At 47.8% G+C, this 17,037-nt stretch overlaps 1 protein-coding gene across 7 annotated transcripts in view; it reads right to left on the bottom strand.

Annotated features, from left to right (window-relative positions):
• SPTB (spectrin beta, erythrocytic) overlaps positions 1–17,037 on the bottom strand; it is a 122,506-nt gene that overhangs the window by 50,454 nt on the left and 55,015 nt on the right. For all 7 annotated transcript variants that reach the window (XM_025192004.1, XM_025192003.1, XM_014525772.2 and 4 more), the window contains 5 exons: positions 10,997–11,199; positions 10,732–10,822; positions 9,373–9,519; positions 8,159–8,422; positions 5,719–5,934 (listed from right to left, as the gene is read on the bottom strand). In XM_025192004.1, coding sequence (XP_025047789.1) covers positions 5,719–5,934; positions 8,159–8,422; positions 9,373–9,519; positions 10,732–10,822; positions 10,997–11,199 — 921 coding nt within the window. The remainder of the gene's footprint in view (positions 1–5,718; positions 5,935–8,158; positions 8,423–9,372; positions 9,520–10,731; positions 10,823–10,996; positions 11,200–17,037) is intronic.

The following is a 17,037-nucleotide window of genomic DNA, read 5'->3' as shown; positions in this document are numbered from 1 at the left end:
CCAAGGGAGGTGGTGCTCTCCCCTACCCTGGGGGTCTTCAAGAGGAGGATGGCTATGCATCTAGCTGGGGTCATCTAGACCCAGGACTCTTTCCTGCCTATGCAGGGGGTCAGACTCGATGATCCAGCCTGCCACCGGAGGTGGTTCAAGCGCCTTCATTGAACACCTTCAAGATGAAACTGGATGCTTATCTTGCTGGGATCCTATGACCCCAGCTGACTTCCTGCCCTTTGGGCGGGGGGCTGGACTCGATGATCTTCCGAGGTCCCGTCCAGCCCTGATGTCTATGAAATCTATGAAATCTATGAAATCATTAATGAAGATGTTGAACAGTATGGTCCAAGGACAGAGCCTTGGGGGACCCCACTGGTCACAGGACCACGATGAGTGACTTCCATCAATTACTACCCTCTGGGTCCGACCTCGGAGCCAATTTTCCAGCCAGTGGATCGTGGAGGACCTAAGGCTTCATTGTTTTGTGGTTACACAGCACCATTAGGGTGACCATATTTCCAGAGTGTCAAAATGGGATATTACCTTCCCCTGTCCCATGACATGTTCAGCTGTCTCCAAGCTCTGGTCTCAGCTGAGCAGTCTAGATAGTGGGGGAGGGGAAGAAGGGGGTAGGGGTGTGTAAAACAGTCCCTTTTTCAACATGTGCCCTGGGCATCCCATTTCAAAACGAACAAGAATGCATTTAACCAAACTGATATAACCTGCAAGCAGGGAGAAGCAAACAGGACCGTTTGCAAGCAGTTCAATGGGAACAAGAGTACGAATGGAAAGAGACACCAGGCGTTAAATCTAGCTCTGGGAAGGTAAGCCAGGGTTGCTTATGCATTTGGCTTGCTGAGGGCTGTTTGTTGGGTTTGTGTGCTTAGGTATGTGCTCTGAGCAGCTGAGTGGGCCGATCGCTGATTGACTGCTGCTTGAGTTTGAAAAAAGTCCCTAACAAAGGGTCCTAGCCAGGCTCAGGAGAGGTATATAAGGAGACAGTCTGAGTGACCAGAGAAAAGCAAACAGGCCAGTTTTCAAGCAGTTCACTGGGAGCAACAGGAGGAAGGGGAAGAGACACCAGGCACCAGATACTGTTCTGGAAAGGTAAGTGAGCCAGGGTTGCCTGTGTGTCTAGCTTGCTGAGGGAACTGATCGGCAGGATCCCCTGGGAGGCCACTCTGAGGGGGAAAGGAGTCCAGGAGAGCTGGTTGTATTTTAAAGAAACCTTACTGAAGGTGCAGGAACAAATCATCCAAATGTGCGGGATGAATAGCAAATATGGCAGGCAACTAGTTTGGCTTAGCATAAAACACTTCAGGTGAGCTTACACAGAAAAAGAAGCTAACAATAAGTGGAAGCTTGGACAGATGACTAGGGAGTAGTATAAGAATATTGCTTGGGCATGCAGGGATAAAATCAGAAAGGCTAAAGTGCAACTGGAGGGACATGAAGGATAACAAGAAAGGTTTCTACAAATACATCAGCAATAACAGGAAGGTCAGGGCATGTGTGGGTCCTGTACTGAATGGAGGACAGATAATGAGGAAAAGGCTGAAGTACTCAATGCCTTTTTTACCTTGGTCTTCACAGGCAAGGTCAGCTCCTAGACAACTGTACCATGCACCAGTTTGGGGAGAAGGTGAGCAGCCTTCAGTGGTGAAAGAACAGGTTACAGACTGTTTAGAAAATGTAGATGTGTACAAGTCCGTGGAGCTGGATGCAATGCATCCGAGGGTGCTGAGGGAGTTGGTTGATATGACTGCAGAGCCGCTAGCCATTATCTTTGAAAACTCATGGTAATTAGGGGGAAGTCTTGGATGACTGGAAAAGGGCAAATATAGTACCCATCTTTAAGAAACAGAAGAAGGAGGATCCAGGGAACTACAGACTAGTCAGCCTCACCTCAGTTCCTGGAAAAATCACGGAGCAGGTCCTCAAGAAATCCATTTCTAAACACTTGGAGAAGAAGGTGATTAGGAACAGTCAGCATGGATTTATCAAGGGCAAGTCATGCCTGACCAACCTGATTGCCTTCTATGATGAGATAACTGGCCCTGTGGATTCAGGGAAAGCAATGGACGTGATGCACCTTGACTTTAGCAAAGCTTTTGATATGATCACCCAAGCCTTGCAAGCAAGCTGAGGAAGTATGGGTCGGATGAATGGACTGTAAGGTGGATAGAAAGCTGGCTAGATTGTTGGCCTCAATGGGTAGTGATCAATGGCTTGGTGTCTAGTTGGCACCTAGGATGAAGTGGAGTGCCCTAGCGGTTGGTCCTGGAGCCAGTTTTGTTCAATATCTTCATTAACGATCTGGAAGATAGGATGGATTGCACCCTCAAGAAGTTTGCAAATGACACCAAGCCAGGGGGAATAGTAGATACGCTGGAGGGTAGGGCTAGGATTCAGAGTGACCTAGACAAATTGGGTCAAAAGAAATCTCATGAGGTTCAACAAGGACAAGTGCAAAGTCCTCCACAGCAGCTGCATCTGAGCAGGTCTGTTTTTTGGCCCCTGGCTCCCCGTACTGCTCTGGGCAGGTGGCTGTGGCCCCTCCCCCATGGCAGGGCTGAGCAGGGCAGGCGCCAGCCCAGGGCTCTGCAGCCCCTGGCCAGGACTAAATACATGTTACCGGTTAACTGTTTAACTGATACAATTAGAGGAGGTTAAACTGATCATTTTAAAAGTTATTTACTTCCCTAGCTGCAAGTCAGTTGAGATGAATAGGCAGGTGACCACATAAATGCTGATAAGAACCCAGGTAGGAACAATGAGCACAAGTCATGACTCAGACTTTCCCTGCTTCCCCTGAATTGGCAAGAGATTATTTCTCAGAGAAACGGGCAGGAAATACAGAAAGCTGGATTCTGAACCTGAAGCTTCATGTGGCAGCCATATCTAGGAGCACCTTTCACCAACTCTATTTGGTGAGAAGGATGGGACCCTTTCTTTCAGATTCTAATCTGGCCATCATTCCTGCCTTCCTAACCTCAAGGTTAGACTGCTGCAATGCATTGTACACAGGCCTGCCCTTGAAAACTGTCTGGAAGCTGCATCTGATGCAGAATGTGGTGGCCCACCTTCTGACTGGGGTAAGTTGTCAGGAGCACATAGCTCCTGTCCTGCAGGATCTTCACGGGCTCCCAGTAGCTTTCTGGGCACAAGTTAAGGTGCTAGCTTTGATCTATAAGGCCCTAATGGCCCTACATACCTAAGGGACCACCTTCTCCCTTATACCTCAATGTAGTCCATAAGAGTTAACCTCCTGCAAGTACCATCAGTATGCTGAGCCCGCTTGGCAAAAAATGCATGGGAGATTGTTGTTGGCAGCTGCTCCTCAGCTCTGGAATTCCCTCCCTCTTGAGGCCTGCAAGAGCCTGAACATCTTTCAAAAGCCCTGCAAGAACTTCTTATTTGGGCAGGCATTTAGCAACCAAAGCTAGGCTGAGATGTTGGTTAATTGATTCTCTGCTTTATTTTGCTATTTTGTTTTATTTATTATAGTTGCTCTTTTTTATGTTGGTCTGTTTTTCTTACCACTCTGAACCTTTGTTGGAAAAGGCAGCATATACATCACATAAATAAATAAAAATGAAAAAAAATAAATAAAATGCCAATATGCAGAAACATGTATATAGAGTCTGGAATTTGCCTTACGTATGAGGACAGATGCTGAGGGGCCAAAGAACTCACCAACAAGCAAAGAGTAGAGCCATATATTTTCTACTACCTGTAGCTGCTATTGGTAATTTTGCCTAATTGCCAGAGGCTCAATAAACCAGTGTATTGTTCAGGAATTTTGTTTCATATCATTTAGTAGTTCTCTGAAAAAAGATCCCCAGAGTAATCCTGAGTGTAACACTGCTACCACAGTTGTGCTGGCACAGCCCCCTCATGAATATGCCAGCCACAGCCCTCTCCTGTCAGCAGAACTGTATCCAGACAGGAGACTTTGTCAGCAGAGCTATGTTGGCTGAGGAGGTGATCTTTCCATGCATCCAGCCAACAGCTTGCCCCTGGGGCCTTACGGCTGAGGGCGAGCGAAACTTGGGGGCATCCAAACCCCAAGCCTCTGGGTTTGGGCCTGCACGTAGGATGCCTGCCAAAAGATTTGGAAACAACTGAAGCCCCAGGTGGGGTGGAGGATGTTTGCTGGTAGTAGGGCCACTTATGGTTCTTGACTGACTCACGGATTTGGAATTGATTTGGCCGGTTTGGATCGGAATACGAAAAATCATCTTAAAAAACAAACAAACAGACAAAAACATTGCTATGCTGGCAAAACTTTGGAATGTGGGCCAGGATTTAAGTAAGACGCAGTTTCCATTCATCCATGAATCCTCACTGGCACCAAAACAGCAAAGCCAGTAAGTCCATGCATCACTATAAGCACAAATTTAAGTGCCACTGACTTTCACAGGGACTTAAGCACTTCGTATTGGATCAGGAGGCACAGGTCAGCGGGATTTGGTGAACTCCAACCAAATCCCATGATGGACCCATGGTGGAAAAATTCAAGGCAGCCACTGAACCTAGCAAAGAAACACAGGTATTTCAGATATTGGGATAAAAAGCAGATCTTTTGGATCATTTGCTTCTTTTCCCACAACTTCTCAATAAAGTTAAAAAGAATTATTTTATCTTATTTTCCAAGCTTTGTTTCTTAGCAGGGTCTCAAACTGTTGAGATCCTACCTAGAAAAAAAAAAAACTATTTTAAAGACAGAGACATTATACACGCAACTTTGCCCAATGATCCATATCAGGTAGTCCCTTCCTAGCAGCTGCCTGGCCACAGCAAAGCACTTGTTCTGAAAGTGAATGGGATAACGTAGTATAGGCTGGGCAGATCTATGCACTGGGCACAACTCTTGGGCGTGGAAAAGATGCTGCTATACTGGCTGCTTTGGAGAAAAGTAGGTGCATTATGCCTCTTAGGAAACACTGTCTTCTGGGAAATGGGAATGATGGCAGTATTAGGCTGCGAAGTGCTAGTGTTTCCCTTCAGATTTAAAGGCAATTCTAAATTTCATTGAGGCCATGCACACAGGTTGAAAAGGAAGAACAATCCAGTTCCTCCATGGGATAAAGGCAGCTGCAAGCCACCATCCAAGAGTAGCCTTAACAGCATGTTAGAGCTTAAGCCATGTGGATGTAAGCATTTCTGTAGTTGCAAATGCTGAGGTTATGATCAGGTTAACCACTAGTGCGTGGTACAGGTGGGAGTTATGAGAATTATCATGGGAGGAAGCAAAAAGATAAAGTTTCCTGCATATGGGTAAATCACTGGAGAGGTAGATCAAGAGTATTTCTGAGGAGCCATCTGTTTCCATTGCATTTAGGGAACCAGGACTGGGTGGGTATTCTTGGACAGAACTACAATACTCCAAAAATACACCTGACCCAGACCATAGATTTCACAGACATTAGGGCTGGAAGGGACCTCATAAGACCATCAGGTTCAGCCCCCTGCCCAAGGGGCAGGAAGTCAGCTAGGGTCAAAAGATCCCAGCAAGATCTATCTGTTCTTCCTCCTGGGCAAGCATCATGCCAGGCACTCAGTACAGTTAAACTGCTCAGGCCAATGGAGAATGACGCATTTATTACTCAGAGGCACAGTAGCAGATACTTTCAAGGAGCTAGGCAGTGACCAGAGGTCCTGTGAGAAGGCACAAAATATCAGGAGCTGCAAAGGGCCCATGGGGTCTTTTGATAAGCTCACCGTTTCATCCTCTAGGTCCCGGTTGAGCTGGTACTTGGCTTTGGAAGACATTAGCGCCTTCCTCTTCTTCTCCAAGGGCTCCAGCAGGTCCAGGAACCTCCTCTCAATGCTGCGCTGCTGGCCATCCACTTCAGGCATATCCCCTCTGAGGGGAGGGGCCTGCGACAGCAGTTCTTCCATCTCTTTCTGCCGCTCATTTACTTGCTCATCAAGTCTCTGAAAAGACAAGTTTGCAGTTGGACACACCCACCCTGGTCCAAGCAGCCATGGGGGCATGAATGGTCACTGCCTAGAGATGGCTTAGTATTTCCTCTCATTGCTGTGTTTTTTAAAGAAAATTTGGGGTCTTGGGAAAAAGAAGTCTGCTCTCCATGAATTTTTTTCTTTTTGATAAGCCAAAAAGCTGAAATTTGAAATATTTCTATGTGGACACATCCTCATTAAAGCTCCCTCACTAAAGGTCTAATCCATTTTCCTGAATTCTCTATTCCTTTCTATGGGCTTTGGGTAGACTGCATCTCAATGAATTAATTCAAGGAATGTAATATAGCTAATGCCAATCCATATTGCTTGTCAAATTAGCTAATTTTTTTTTAAGTGATGACAGGTTTTATAGAATTAGAACAGTAAGGCTGGAAGGAATCTATTCTAAACCATTACCAGAAACAGAATCATCCCAATCCAAACCATCTCATACAAATCCTTGTCAAACATATTACTACATTTCATTGATGAAGATAGTGTTTATGCAATAGATCTCTGAGCTGATTTAATATCACACATCAGTTTAATCAAGTAATTACTTAGAGTAATTACTAAATCAACATGGCTTACAATGCATTAAAGTCCATAAAAATGATAGGCCTCCAAATGTAATGGTAAACAAAAATCATCTGTGAGTGTGTCCGTTTCTACAGTGTTTCTGCAGGGCTTGCTTCTGACCCTACGCTCCTTGGCATTTTAGCAATTACCCGAAATAACCACTGAAAAATTTTCAGTGGCAAAAAACTGACCAAAAAAAATTTGTGGGCAGCTGAGTGGGTGGAAGGCAGCCGGCAGCTGGAGCAGTAGCCCTGCGTGCTGGGGCAGGAACAGTCCAGTTGAAGCTTCCTAGGCCCAGAGCAATGCAGTAGGAGGAGGACCCGCTGCTGGAGGCAAAGGAAGCCAAGCAGCGCCCAGGCAGCTGCAGCTGCACCAGGAGCAGCCCTGCTGATAAACTGTGCACGCTGGCTAGGGCTGGGCTGGGTTGGTGGGCACAGGCTGCCCCAAGCGGAGTGCTGTGGGGGCAGCCACGGACTGCACCGCCTGGGTGAGCGCTGTTGCATGTGCCTCCTGCTCCCTCCCTTCACCTTGGCAAGCTCCTGGGATCTAGCACCCAGGCAGCTTCCCCTGCCCTACATGCGCATGCACCCCCCAGCCCCCTATACAGGGCAGGGGCTGCCCTATGCCCCCACTCTGTGATCCCAGACTCGTCTGCCTGTCTCACTTCTGAACAATGCACCCTGCCAGCCTACAACCCATTGTTTTAGGGCCTTGGTACATGAAGAAAACTGCCTTAGGTTTGGATTTCTTTGTTCTGCTAGAATATGAAATACCCCAAAAAATGAAAACAAACAAACAATTGTTGAGAGTAAGCTGGAGCAAACATTTCTCAAACTTTTAAACCATTCAAAAGAGTTAAAAAGGAATTCATTTCAGATTTTGAGGGGCTTTTCAAAGAAGAATTTTCAAAGGACTTGTAAGTGGGAGTTTTTTCCTACAGACAGGTCATTTGGGTCATGCAGACAGGAAGGGACTGAAACCTTTCTGTCTACTAGTCACCCTGTGGCTATTCCTCACATACATCTCATTACTGTCCAAGATATATGGTACTTCTCCCATTGCCAGGAAGGGATGTCCTGAAACGATCACTACTGAGTGGGGCAGAATCATCTTGGTCAACACACTGGGGATCAAACCACAGCTCTTAGTAATGAAAAGCATGAGCTGCCACAGGTTGAACTAAAGAGACCACACTGCCCAACAGGTGCTCTAAACACAGGGTTTGGCACCCTTTTGGAATTGTGGGTTGCTTTAACAGAGCTAATGCCGAAGGTGGGCCGCTGCTTCCAAACAAGCCACAGCCGCTGTGTCATCCCCTTCCACCCCCTCCCCACCGCAATGCACCTTTTGTTTCTCCCCATCACTCTGGCAAAGCATGCCAGATTCAACCCACAGGCCACAGATTAACGACTCCTGCTCTAACAGACTCACATATTCAGCAAATCACCAAAGACTGGGCATGTAACACACCGTCAACAGTGAGTTAAACAAACATATGTGGGTTTGAATTGTTAGAGAGCAATGAGGCTCAGGACAGGCTAACACCATGAGCTGCACCCTTCTCTAGTGCTCCTTGAGGCAGCAAGCATGGACTGTTCATCCCAGCCTCACCACACACCGTAAGCTTCTTTATCATGATGTTGGTGCTGGCCAGGTCCTTCGCCTGGTCATCTGCCTGCAGCTGCTGCTCCGTCTCATTGATCCACATCTCTAGGTCAGCATAACTCTGTGCATACAGGTCTGAGCGGTTGGCTTCAAAGAGGTGCTGGGCCTTCTCTGCTGTGGTCGACTGCAATTTGTCCCATAGCTGGTGCAGCTCCATCAGCCGCTGGGATACAATGGTGCTGTACTGGGGCTTCTGCTGGGCCAACTGCTGTCCCTCCTAGTGAATAGGGCAGAGAGGAGGGAGTGAAAAACTTGAAAATCTTAAAAGGTTTTTGTCCATACCAAAAGAAAAAAAATGAAATTCCAGAAAAAAACCCACTTTATTTTGGGTCAATAGAAACATGTTACTTTAAGAAATTCAAAAGGGTCATTTTTAAAATTTCAACCATTTTTTAAACATATTGTTATAAAATACACTTTTAAATTAAGAGTAATTTCAGAATGAAAAAAAAGGTAAGCCTTCTTTTCCAAAAAATGTGACTTTCCAATATTTCATTTTTAGCAGGAAAAAGAAATTGAAAGTCTCATCTACACAATTTTACAAAAAAAGCTGAAGCTGTCAAAATGGTTTGTTCCAGCAGAAACAGTCTTGAAGGTTTTCGGCCCAGCCCCAAGTGTCAAAAGCAGAACACTCCCTCTCAGCAGTGCCTGCAGTGAAAAATTCCCCTCCCCCCACCAAGGTCAGTGCTGGCACATAGCCAGGGACCAGGCAGGGGAGTATGGATCTCCCCCCACATTGGTTGATAAGGGAGAGATTAAGACTGCAAGGAGCCAATGATGGATCTATTTGCTGCTCACCTGACCTGCCTATTGCTACTTTGCCCCACCTGGTCAGACAGATCATTCAACTTCCCCTCCCTCTCCTTACCCTTGGGACAGGGCCAGGGGCACTTGTGAGGGCAGTGAAGGAGATCTGCACCCCTAGGGAGGAGCGCTGCCCCAGGCCCAGTTCTGGAAGGCATCTTTATCTAGCAGAGCACTTCAGCATGTGCTGAAAGCTAAGCATTTGCTCCAAGCTCCAATGATGTGGACAGATGTCTTATTTGGGCACCTGTATGGCTCACACAACCCTGCCAGTATGCTTCTGAATGCCAGCTACCATAAACAATAGCTACTACATCCAGGCATGGGAGAACGCTCACAAAGGGCAGCAAAAAGGCTGCCTACCTTATCAACCTTCTCCAGCCAGCCATGGTGAGATGCCAGTTCTGCCATGAAGGCCTGATGCTTCAGCCACTTGGTGTGCAGATTCCGCGCTTCATCATAGGACTTGTCCTGGGCTGTCAGCAGCTTCTCTTCGATCCAGATGGTTAGCTGCAAAAAGAGGGAGCAAATGGATGTTACACTTCCCAATGGCACCCCTCCCAACAAGAACCCCAGGGCTGCTCCAAGAGGACCATGGGATTCAGGTACTCAAAGCTCACAGAGATTCAGCCTCCTCTGAAATCCCAGCTGGGATTCTGCATCTGTTCACCCTGAGACAATGAGCAGTGTCAGACCAGGCCCTACAAGTGTAAGAGGGTGCTGGGTGGGAAATGGATATGTGGAAGGAAAAACCCCATGTCCTCCCTGGGTAACTGGCTTGTCTGTTCAGTAACTGACTGAGAAGGATGGTGGGGTTTTGGTGGATCACAGACTTGACAAGTCAGCAATGTGACAGTTGCAAAAACTGTAAACAAGATTTTTGGCTGTATCAACAGGAGTATTAGCTGTGAGACACAGAAGGTGATAGTACCACTCTACTCAGCTCCGGTTAAGCCTCATCTACAATACTGTGTGCAGTTCTGGCCTTCACATTTTAAGAAGGATGTGGGAGAGTTGGAGAGGGTCCAAAGATGGTGACAAAAAAAAAACAACATAAGGAGGCTGGAAGACAAGCTGCAAAGGAAGGGTTGAGAGAGTTAGCAGCTTAGAAATATTTGAAAGGCTGCCATAAAGAAGCTGGAGAACATCATTTATTTTTTGCCCCAGAGGGCAAGACACAAAGCAATGACTTTAAATCACAGCAGTCTGTTTAGAATAGCTATCAGGGAAAACATCTTTCCTGTGAGGTACAGTGAGGTAGCGGAATAGACTGACAGGGAAGTTGTAGAACCACCTTCATTGGAGGATTTCAAGAGAAGGCTGGATAAGTAGTGCTCAGGGATGATTTGAGAGTATCATTCCTGCATTCAAGCAAGATTTTGGAAGAGATGATCCTTGAGATCTCTTCCAATTCACACCACCAGGAAAGGAGAAGGTGTGAGAGGTGATGGCAAGGACCCAGGAGGGGAGGGACTCTAGCAAGACTGGCAGAGGTCCCCAAATTCAAAGGCTTTCTGACATCTGGGAGGAAATCTGTGATAGTGGAACAGGGTAATTTTGCAATGAAAGTGCACATCAGTTTTTTGTCTTTGCAGGACTGGCCACAGAAGGGCTTTCACGGGGCAGCAGGGCCTGTAACAGGAACTGCCCCCTTTCAAAGCAGAGGAGTCAGAGAGTGAGCTGCAGCAGAAGGCCATTCTGGAAGACAGTGTTGGCCCCTACCTCATGACAGTTCTGTAAGAAGCTCTGCAAAGCATGATTGTCCTGCAGCAAAACAGATGCTTCCTGAGATTTAGCCACATTTGTCCTGTACCTGGAAAACAGGGAGGAAATTTATGTTGAATCAATCACTGCCAGGGCTCATCTTGCACCCCTTCCTGTGCTCAGATCAGGTAGAAGAGCGTAGGAAAAGTGCTTGCTGTCTGTCAGTCAGGGTGCTCCGCACCCTGGTATCTGGGTGGCAGTAAGCAATCAGTGCTGAATTTACCTTTCCTGAATCCGCTGGCACTTCTCATCAATTTTGTCAGAGTAAATGTTCCCTTCAGCCATCAGAGTCTTCCCACTCTCCACCAACCCTGTTATCTTCTCCTCGTTGCTTTCCATGCTGGTCAAGAAATCCTCATACTTCTGGATAGCAGCTTCTGATGCTTCTAAGGTATTTGGGGGCTCGATGTGAGCCAGCGTGTACTCCTGGAATAGAGAACAGATCACCAGAGGGACTGCTATTTAGAAGGTGGCTGAGTCAGGATGGCCACCACCTTGCCCTTCCCTGATTCTGCTCCCACCCAACCTGGGACCACCTGTGCTCCATGAAAGTCACTAAGTGCATAAGACTATCCTGGGGGGCTCAGTCAAGGCACCAACAGCATACCCTGTGTTATAACATCATGGGAAGCTGGCAGCAGCTCGAGGCTGGCAAAAGAGGCATCCTCCCTGGTGTAGGATCATTGCATTAAACCAAGGATGAACTCATCATGCTGGTGAAGGGGGAGAAAGCCTGACTGGCACATGCAGCTGGTACCGACTCATTCCCTCCCCTACCTGCTGAGAACCACAGCACTTGACTACATTGCAGTGACATTCCTAAGCTAGCCTCACCCTAGCCAGCCTGGAAATGGATAGCACTGTACCCACAGCAATATTCAGCACAGTTGCCCCAGCAGCTGCCCTGTTAACAGTCCCCAAACTAACCAACTTAAATCTAGCTTGGGCACATCAGGCACAAATTGCCATTGTAGCCAAGTAGACATATTCATTAGGGTGCAGTTCTCTGGACAATCAGCAGGATCCTGGTTTTCTCTTAATAAGAAAATTTGGGATTTTTTAAACAAACTCTCCAAATCCACATTTTTTTGTTATTAAACTGTAACATTACTATATATGGGTATCAATTTAACATAATGTTTAATTGATATATTTACACATTTAAAGCAGTTTAGAAGCCCATCAATGCCTTAATCATTATAATAAAGAAATTCTAAATACCTATATATTTCAGCATTTGATTTGGGGTTTTTTTTAATCATGAAAATTCAGAGCTCCCCCTGTCCCCCCAGCTGCTTTGTGGCACCAGCAGCCCTGATATGCTAGTGCTCTGCCCCGTCTATGCTGTTGCCCCTCCTCCGAAGCCACAGCCCCGTCCAACCCTGCCAATGCCCCTCACTCCTGACCCACAGCCCCCTGCCAATGCCCCTCACTCCCAACCCACAGCCCCTTGGCTCTGCCAGTGCTGCACACTCCTGACCCACAGTCCTCACCTCCACAGCACACCCCCCCAAGCCCTGCTGGAAGGGACTACCAGCTGCCTCTGTCCCAACCAGGTTGAAGCATAGTGGCTGTGGCAGCTCCAACCATGTACGGATGGTGACAAAGCAAATCCGGCCCTGGTATAGGCTACAGGAAGAGGGAAGGCCTGTGATACCCCCCCACCTTGGGCTGGGGCTCCCACACTGCACCAGGCGGCCTGGCCATTGCACCTCCCCTGCCCTGGCAGTGTCTCCTGGCTGTCCTGCCCCTGTGACCACAGGCACTGGCCCTGGTGCTGCCAGCCCAGCCATGCAGCTTTCCTGACTTGCACCCTGGCTTGCATTGGGCTCCACAATTCAAAAAGGATGTGGAGAAGCTTGAGAGATTCCAGAGAAGAGCCACGCGCATGATCAGAGGTCAGGGAAGCAGACCTTACGAGGACAGGCTGAGAGCTATGGGGCTCTTTAGCCTGGAAAAGCACAGACTCAGGGGCAATCTGATGGCCACCTATAAGTTTATCAGGGGTATTCACCAGGATCTGGGGGAACATTTGTTCACCAGAGCCCCACAAGGGATGACAAGGTTGAACAGTCATAAACTAGTGCAAGACTGTTTCAGGCTGGACATAAGGAAGAATTTCTATACTGTTCGAGCCCCCAAGGTCTGGAATTGCCTGCCATCGGAGGTAGTTCAAGCACCTACATTGAACACCTTCAAGGAAATTTGGATGCTTATCTTGCTGGGATCCTATGACCCCAGCTGACTTCCTGCCCCTCGGGCAGGGGGCTGGACTCGATGATCTTCCGAGGTCCCTTCCAGCCCTAATGTCTATGAAATCTGTGAAAACCATCTCCAAAGGGCCCCTCTCCCCCCTTCCCCTGCTGGAGGAACAGACACCTCCCTCCACCCCCCTGGCCTGCCACAGCTTCAACCGTAGCCCCAGTCCCAGCCCCAGCCCCCAGACACCTTCCCCCAGCACTGGCAGGCACCCAACCCCTCCACTTACCTCTACTACACACACATGCCCCCAAATCCCCCAAACAGTCCCCAAGCCCTTGCCTTCCAATCCCTACCCCCTACAGACATACCTGCATCTAGTTAGAGGCTGCCCCCACTACTCTGCCTGACTGTATGTGCACATGCACATGGCACCCCCTGCCTCCTATCGCCCTCCCCCCACTCCCAAGCAGCTCCTCACAGGTTGCTGTTGCCAGCCTGCAAGAGAAAACCTGTAGTTTCCCACACTTTTCTCCTTTAAAAAGGAAAATCTACATTTTTCCCCCTTAAAGGCAAAAACCCGCATTTTTCTCCTTCAAATGAGAAAATCCATGTTTTTCAGCAGCAAACAGAAAACCCAAATCCCTGGCAATAAAAACTGCCAGCATGGATTTGTCAAATATAATTTATGTCAAGCCAATCTAGTTTCCTTCTTTCAGACTAGCTGGCTTACTGGGTAAGAGGAAGTAGTAGAGGTGATATTGCTGGATTTAATAAGGCTTCTGACATCATCCTATATTGATGGCTAAAAAATGAGATTTAGAGGTTTGCTTTTGGGAATTGGCTTGTAGGTGAAGTAGATATTGCATTAGAACAATGGTCCAGGGGAATGGCAAGACTTAATTTATTTCTAAAAGTCTGTCTGTTTCCTTCAAGGCTCACTGTGTCTGACACAGGCGAGCAGCAAGCAGGGACACAGGCTGGGAGATTGAAGACATGTACCACTCTGTTCCCTAACATAAGATAAGGTGGCATTAGGTCACAGTGCCCAGTTGCAGAGCACTTGGGATTTCCGGTTTTGGTAAGTAGGCCAGATTAGGAGGACGCCGGAAATAACCAAGTTAAGATGTGTGCATGTGATGGGTTTGTGAAACAGAGGAATATGCTGACAGGACAGAATGTGGACAGTATGATGACCACAGGGAAATCAATCAATGATGCCCAGAGATGAAGAATCAGAGGGGAGGAAAAAATACAAAAGAAGGGATTTCACAGCAGCAAAAGGTCCCTGAGAGGGGAACCCGAGGCCACCATGAACAAAGGGCACATCACCAACCCATCTCACCCACCACACTGTGGGGGGAAGTGGGGCAGGGCAGCCTCGGCCCACGACCTCCAGGCTGCTGACATTTGACATTCACGAAAGAACTTCAGGGTGGAGCTCATGTACTGGCCAGACACTTTGACTCTGTGACAGCTCTAGGACTGGTAGATATAGAAGTGTTTGCATTCAATTTGCCTGTTATTGAATGGAGAGGTTGTTGTCAGTCAGAGGGTTTTGGGTCTGCCTGGAACAAGGTATCTGGGTCATAAATCCAGTGCCAACATACATGATGCTGTTATGAAAATATGTGAGATTTTTCTTAAAGAGGGACAGGACTGACTGATAAAACATTCATATCATAGCTATCAACGGTTCATGGACAGACTGGAGTGGGGGGGAGAGGGGCAATTTAGTGGAGTCCCATGGACATGTAGCCTGGGCCTGGCTCTGTTCAATATTTTAATGACTATTTTGGAGGAATACAATTCTAAACTGTGTGCATGACACCAGGATGGAAGGGCTGGGAACATCCTAGAGATCAGGATCAGAATCCAAAATGATCTTCATACATTGTAAAAACTGTCCGCAATCAACAGGATAAAACTCAGTATAGATGGATGACGGAGGAGGACATCAAGGCAAGATACAAGCTGGGGACTAGTTGGCTAGGCCCCGATACAGCAGGAAAGAATTGGTGAGAATGGGCCAAAAGTTGAGTGTGACCGTGTGGACAGACAAAATGTCTATGTTGGTCTGACTGGTATTACATCAATACAAAAAAGTAGGGTACAGACTATGCAAAACCCTAAACCTGGATAATGTCACCCAGTCCAGTAAAGAATTACCTCTGAAAGCATCCGCCATTGTAAAGTTAAATAGATTTTTGGTTTTGTCTGCTTATTTCCACCCTTGCACAGCCTAGTGTGTGCACTACCACAGAAGAGGTGCAACATCTGTCCACTTCTAATCCTAAAATAATTTAAACAGGAGTGCAAAACTGGCATTAATTACAGGGCTGGTCCAGGCATGCTTGCACTAGCCTCAGAGCAGGGGCAGAGGAGAGATCCTCTTGAGGGCCCTTCCACGCAATGTTCCTGGGGGTCTTAGAATATAGATTGTGAGGTGCTCAGATCCCTCTGTGGCGGGGTGGTCAGATGAGAATTTAAAATAGGCAGATGGGATGCTGCATCCCTCCTAACCTGCTGCAGCATCCTCTGGGGCCAATGCAACAGCAGAGAGCCCTGGACTGCAAAGCCAGAAGGGACCAATATTATCTGATCACCAGAGATCTGGGTTTTCTGTTTGCCATGGAAAGACATGCATGTTCTGGGGCTGCGGCACGGCAGAGTGGCGGAGGGGAGGCACCTGCTCCTCCAGTGAGGGAAGGGGGCAAAGGGGTCCTTTGGGGACAGTGGGGAGCTGTGTGGCTGGATCAGGAGCACCAGGGCCAGTGCCTGTGGTCACAGGGGCAAGGCAACCAAGAAACGTTGCCGGAGTGGGGACGGTGCTGTGGCCAGGCCAAATGGTGCAGCATGGAAGCCCCAGCACAGGGCAGAGGGTGCCACAGGCCTCCCCTCTTCCTCCCCCCAGCACACGCCAGGGCTGGACTCGCTCTGCCGCCATCTGCACATGTTGGAGCTGCTGTAGCCACTATACTCCAGCCTGGGTGGGACAGGGCAAGTGGGGGTTCCCTCCAGCAGGGCTGGGGAGGGGGGCAGGGGACTATGGGGTCAGGAGTGTGGGACACTGGCTGGGCCAAGGGGCTGTATGTTGGGAGTAAGGGGCCCTGGCAGGCCCAGGGAGCTGCGAGTCAGGAGTAAGGGCATTGGCAGGGCTGTAGCTTGGGAGTGATGGGCAACAGGATGGGCAGGGGCAGGGCACTGGCATATCAGGGCTGCTCAGTGCCACAAGGCAGCAGCTGGACTTGTGTCCTCATGAGTGAAGGTGGCAGGGAAAGCTCTGATTTTCCATGATAAAAATCAAACACCAAAATATAGAAATATTTAGAATTTATTTTATTATAATGATTGAGATACTGGTGAGCCTCTAAATTGCTTTAAATTTGTAAATATATCAATTAAACTGTGTTAAATTGATACCTATACATATAGTGGTGTTTCATTTTAATTGTGGAAAAAATGTGGATTTTGGGGGGTTTAATTAGAGAATTTGGGATTTTTATCAGAGAATTTGCAATTTTTAAACAGAGAAAACCAGGATTCCCTTTTATCACCTTACCTTTCAGGTGTCTATAGTCTGACTGTTTAATAACTTTCTCTACTATCTTTCCAGGTATCAAAATGAGTTTGGCTGGTCTAGAGCAGGGGTTCCCAAACTTTTTAGACTGTAGACCAGCAAATCTCCAAATGGAAGTGACCAAAGACTAGCAAACTGCAGTCCGGAAGTGACTGGCGTACTGCAGAGCAGCAGACAACCCTTTTTTATTTTTAGTATAAAAAAGAATTGGCTGCCACTATGCCAGTCACAACCCTCCTGCGGACTGGCAGCCAACCCTTTGTGGGCCGGCATCAGGCCATGGCCCAGGGGTTGGGAACCTCTGGTCTAGAGAGTGTCCTGGGTCCTCCTTTTCCCCCCCGTTTTGTGGAAGATATTACATTTGCCCTTCTCCAGCACTCTGGGAGTTTGCCTGTCCTCTAGGAGTTCTTAGAGAGACTAATGGTTCAGAGATGGCTTTGAATAGGTCCTTATCTAGTCAGGGGCAGATCTCATCATGCATGCTG

Source organism: Alligator sinensis, unplaced genomic scaffold, assembly GCF_000455745.1.
Source record: "Alligator sinensis unplaced genomic scaffold, ASM45574v1 scaffold155_1, whole genome shotgun sequence".
In the NCBI taxonomy this organism is placed as follows: domain Eukaryota; kingdom Metazoa; phylum Chordata; order Crocodylia; family Alligatoridae; genus Alligator; species Alligator sinensis.
This window is presented reverse-complemented; position numbering and strand designations above follow the sequence as displayed.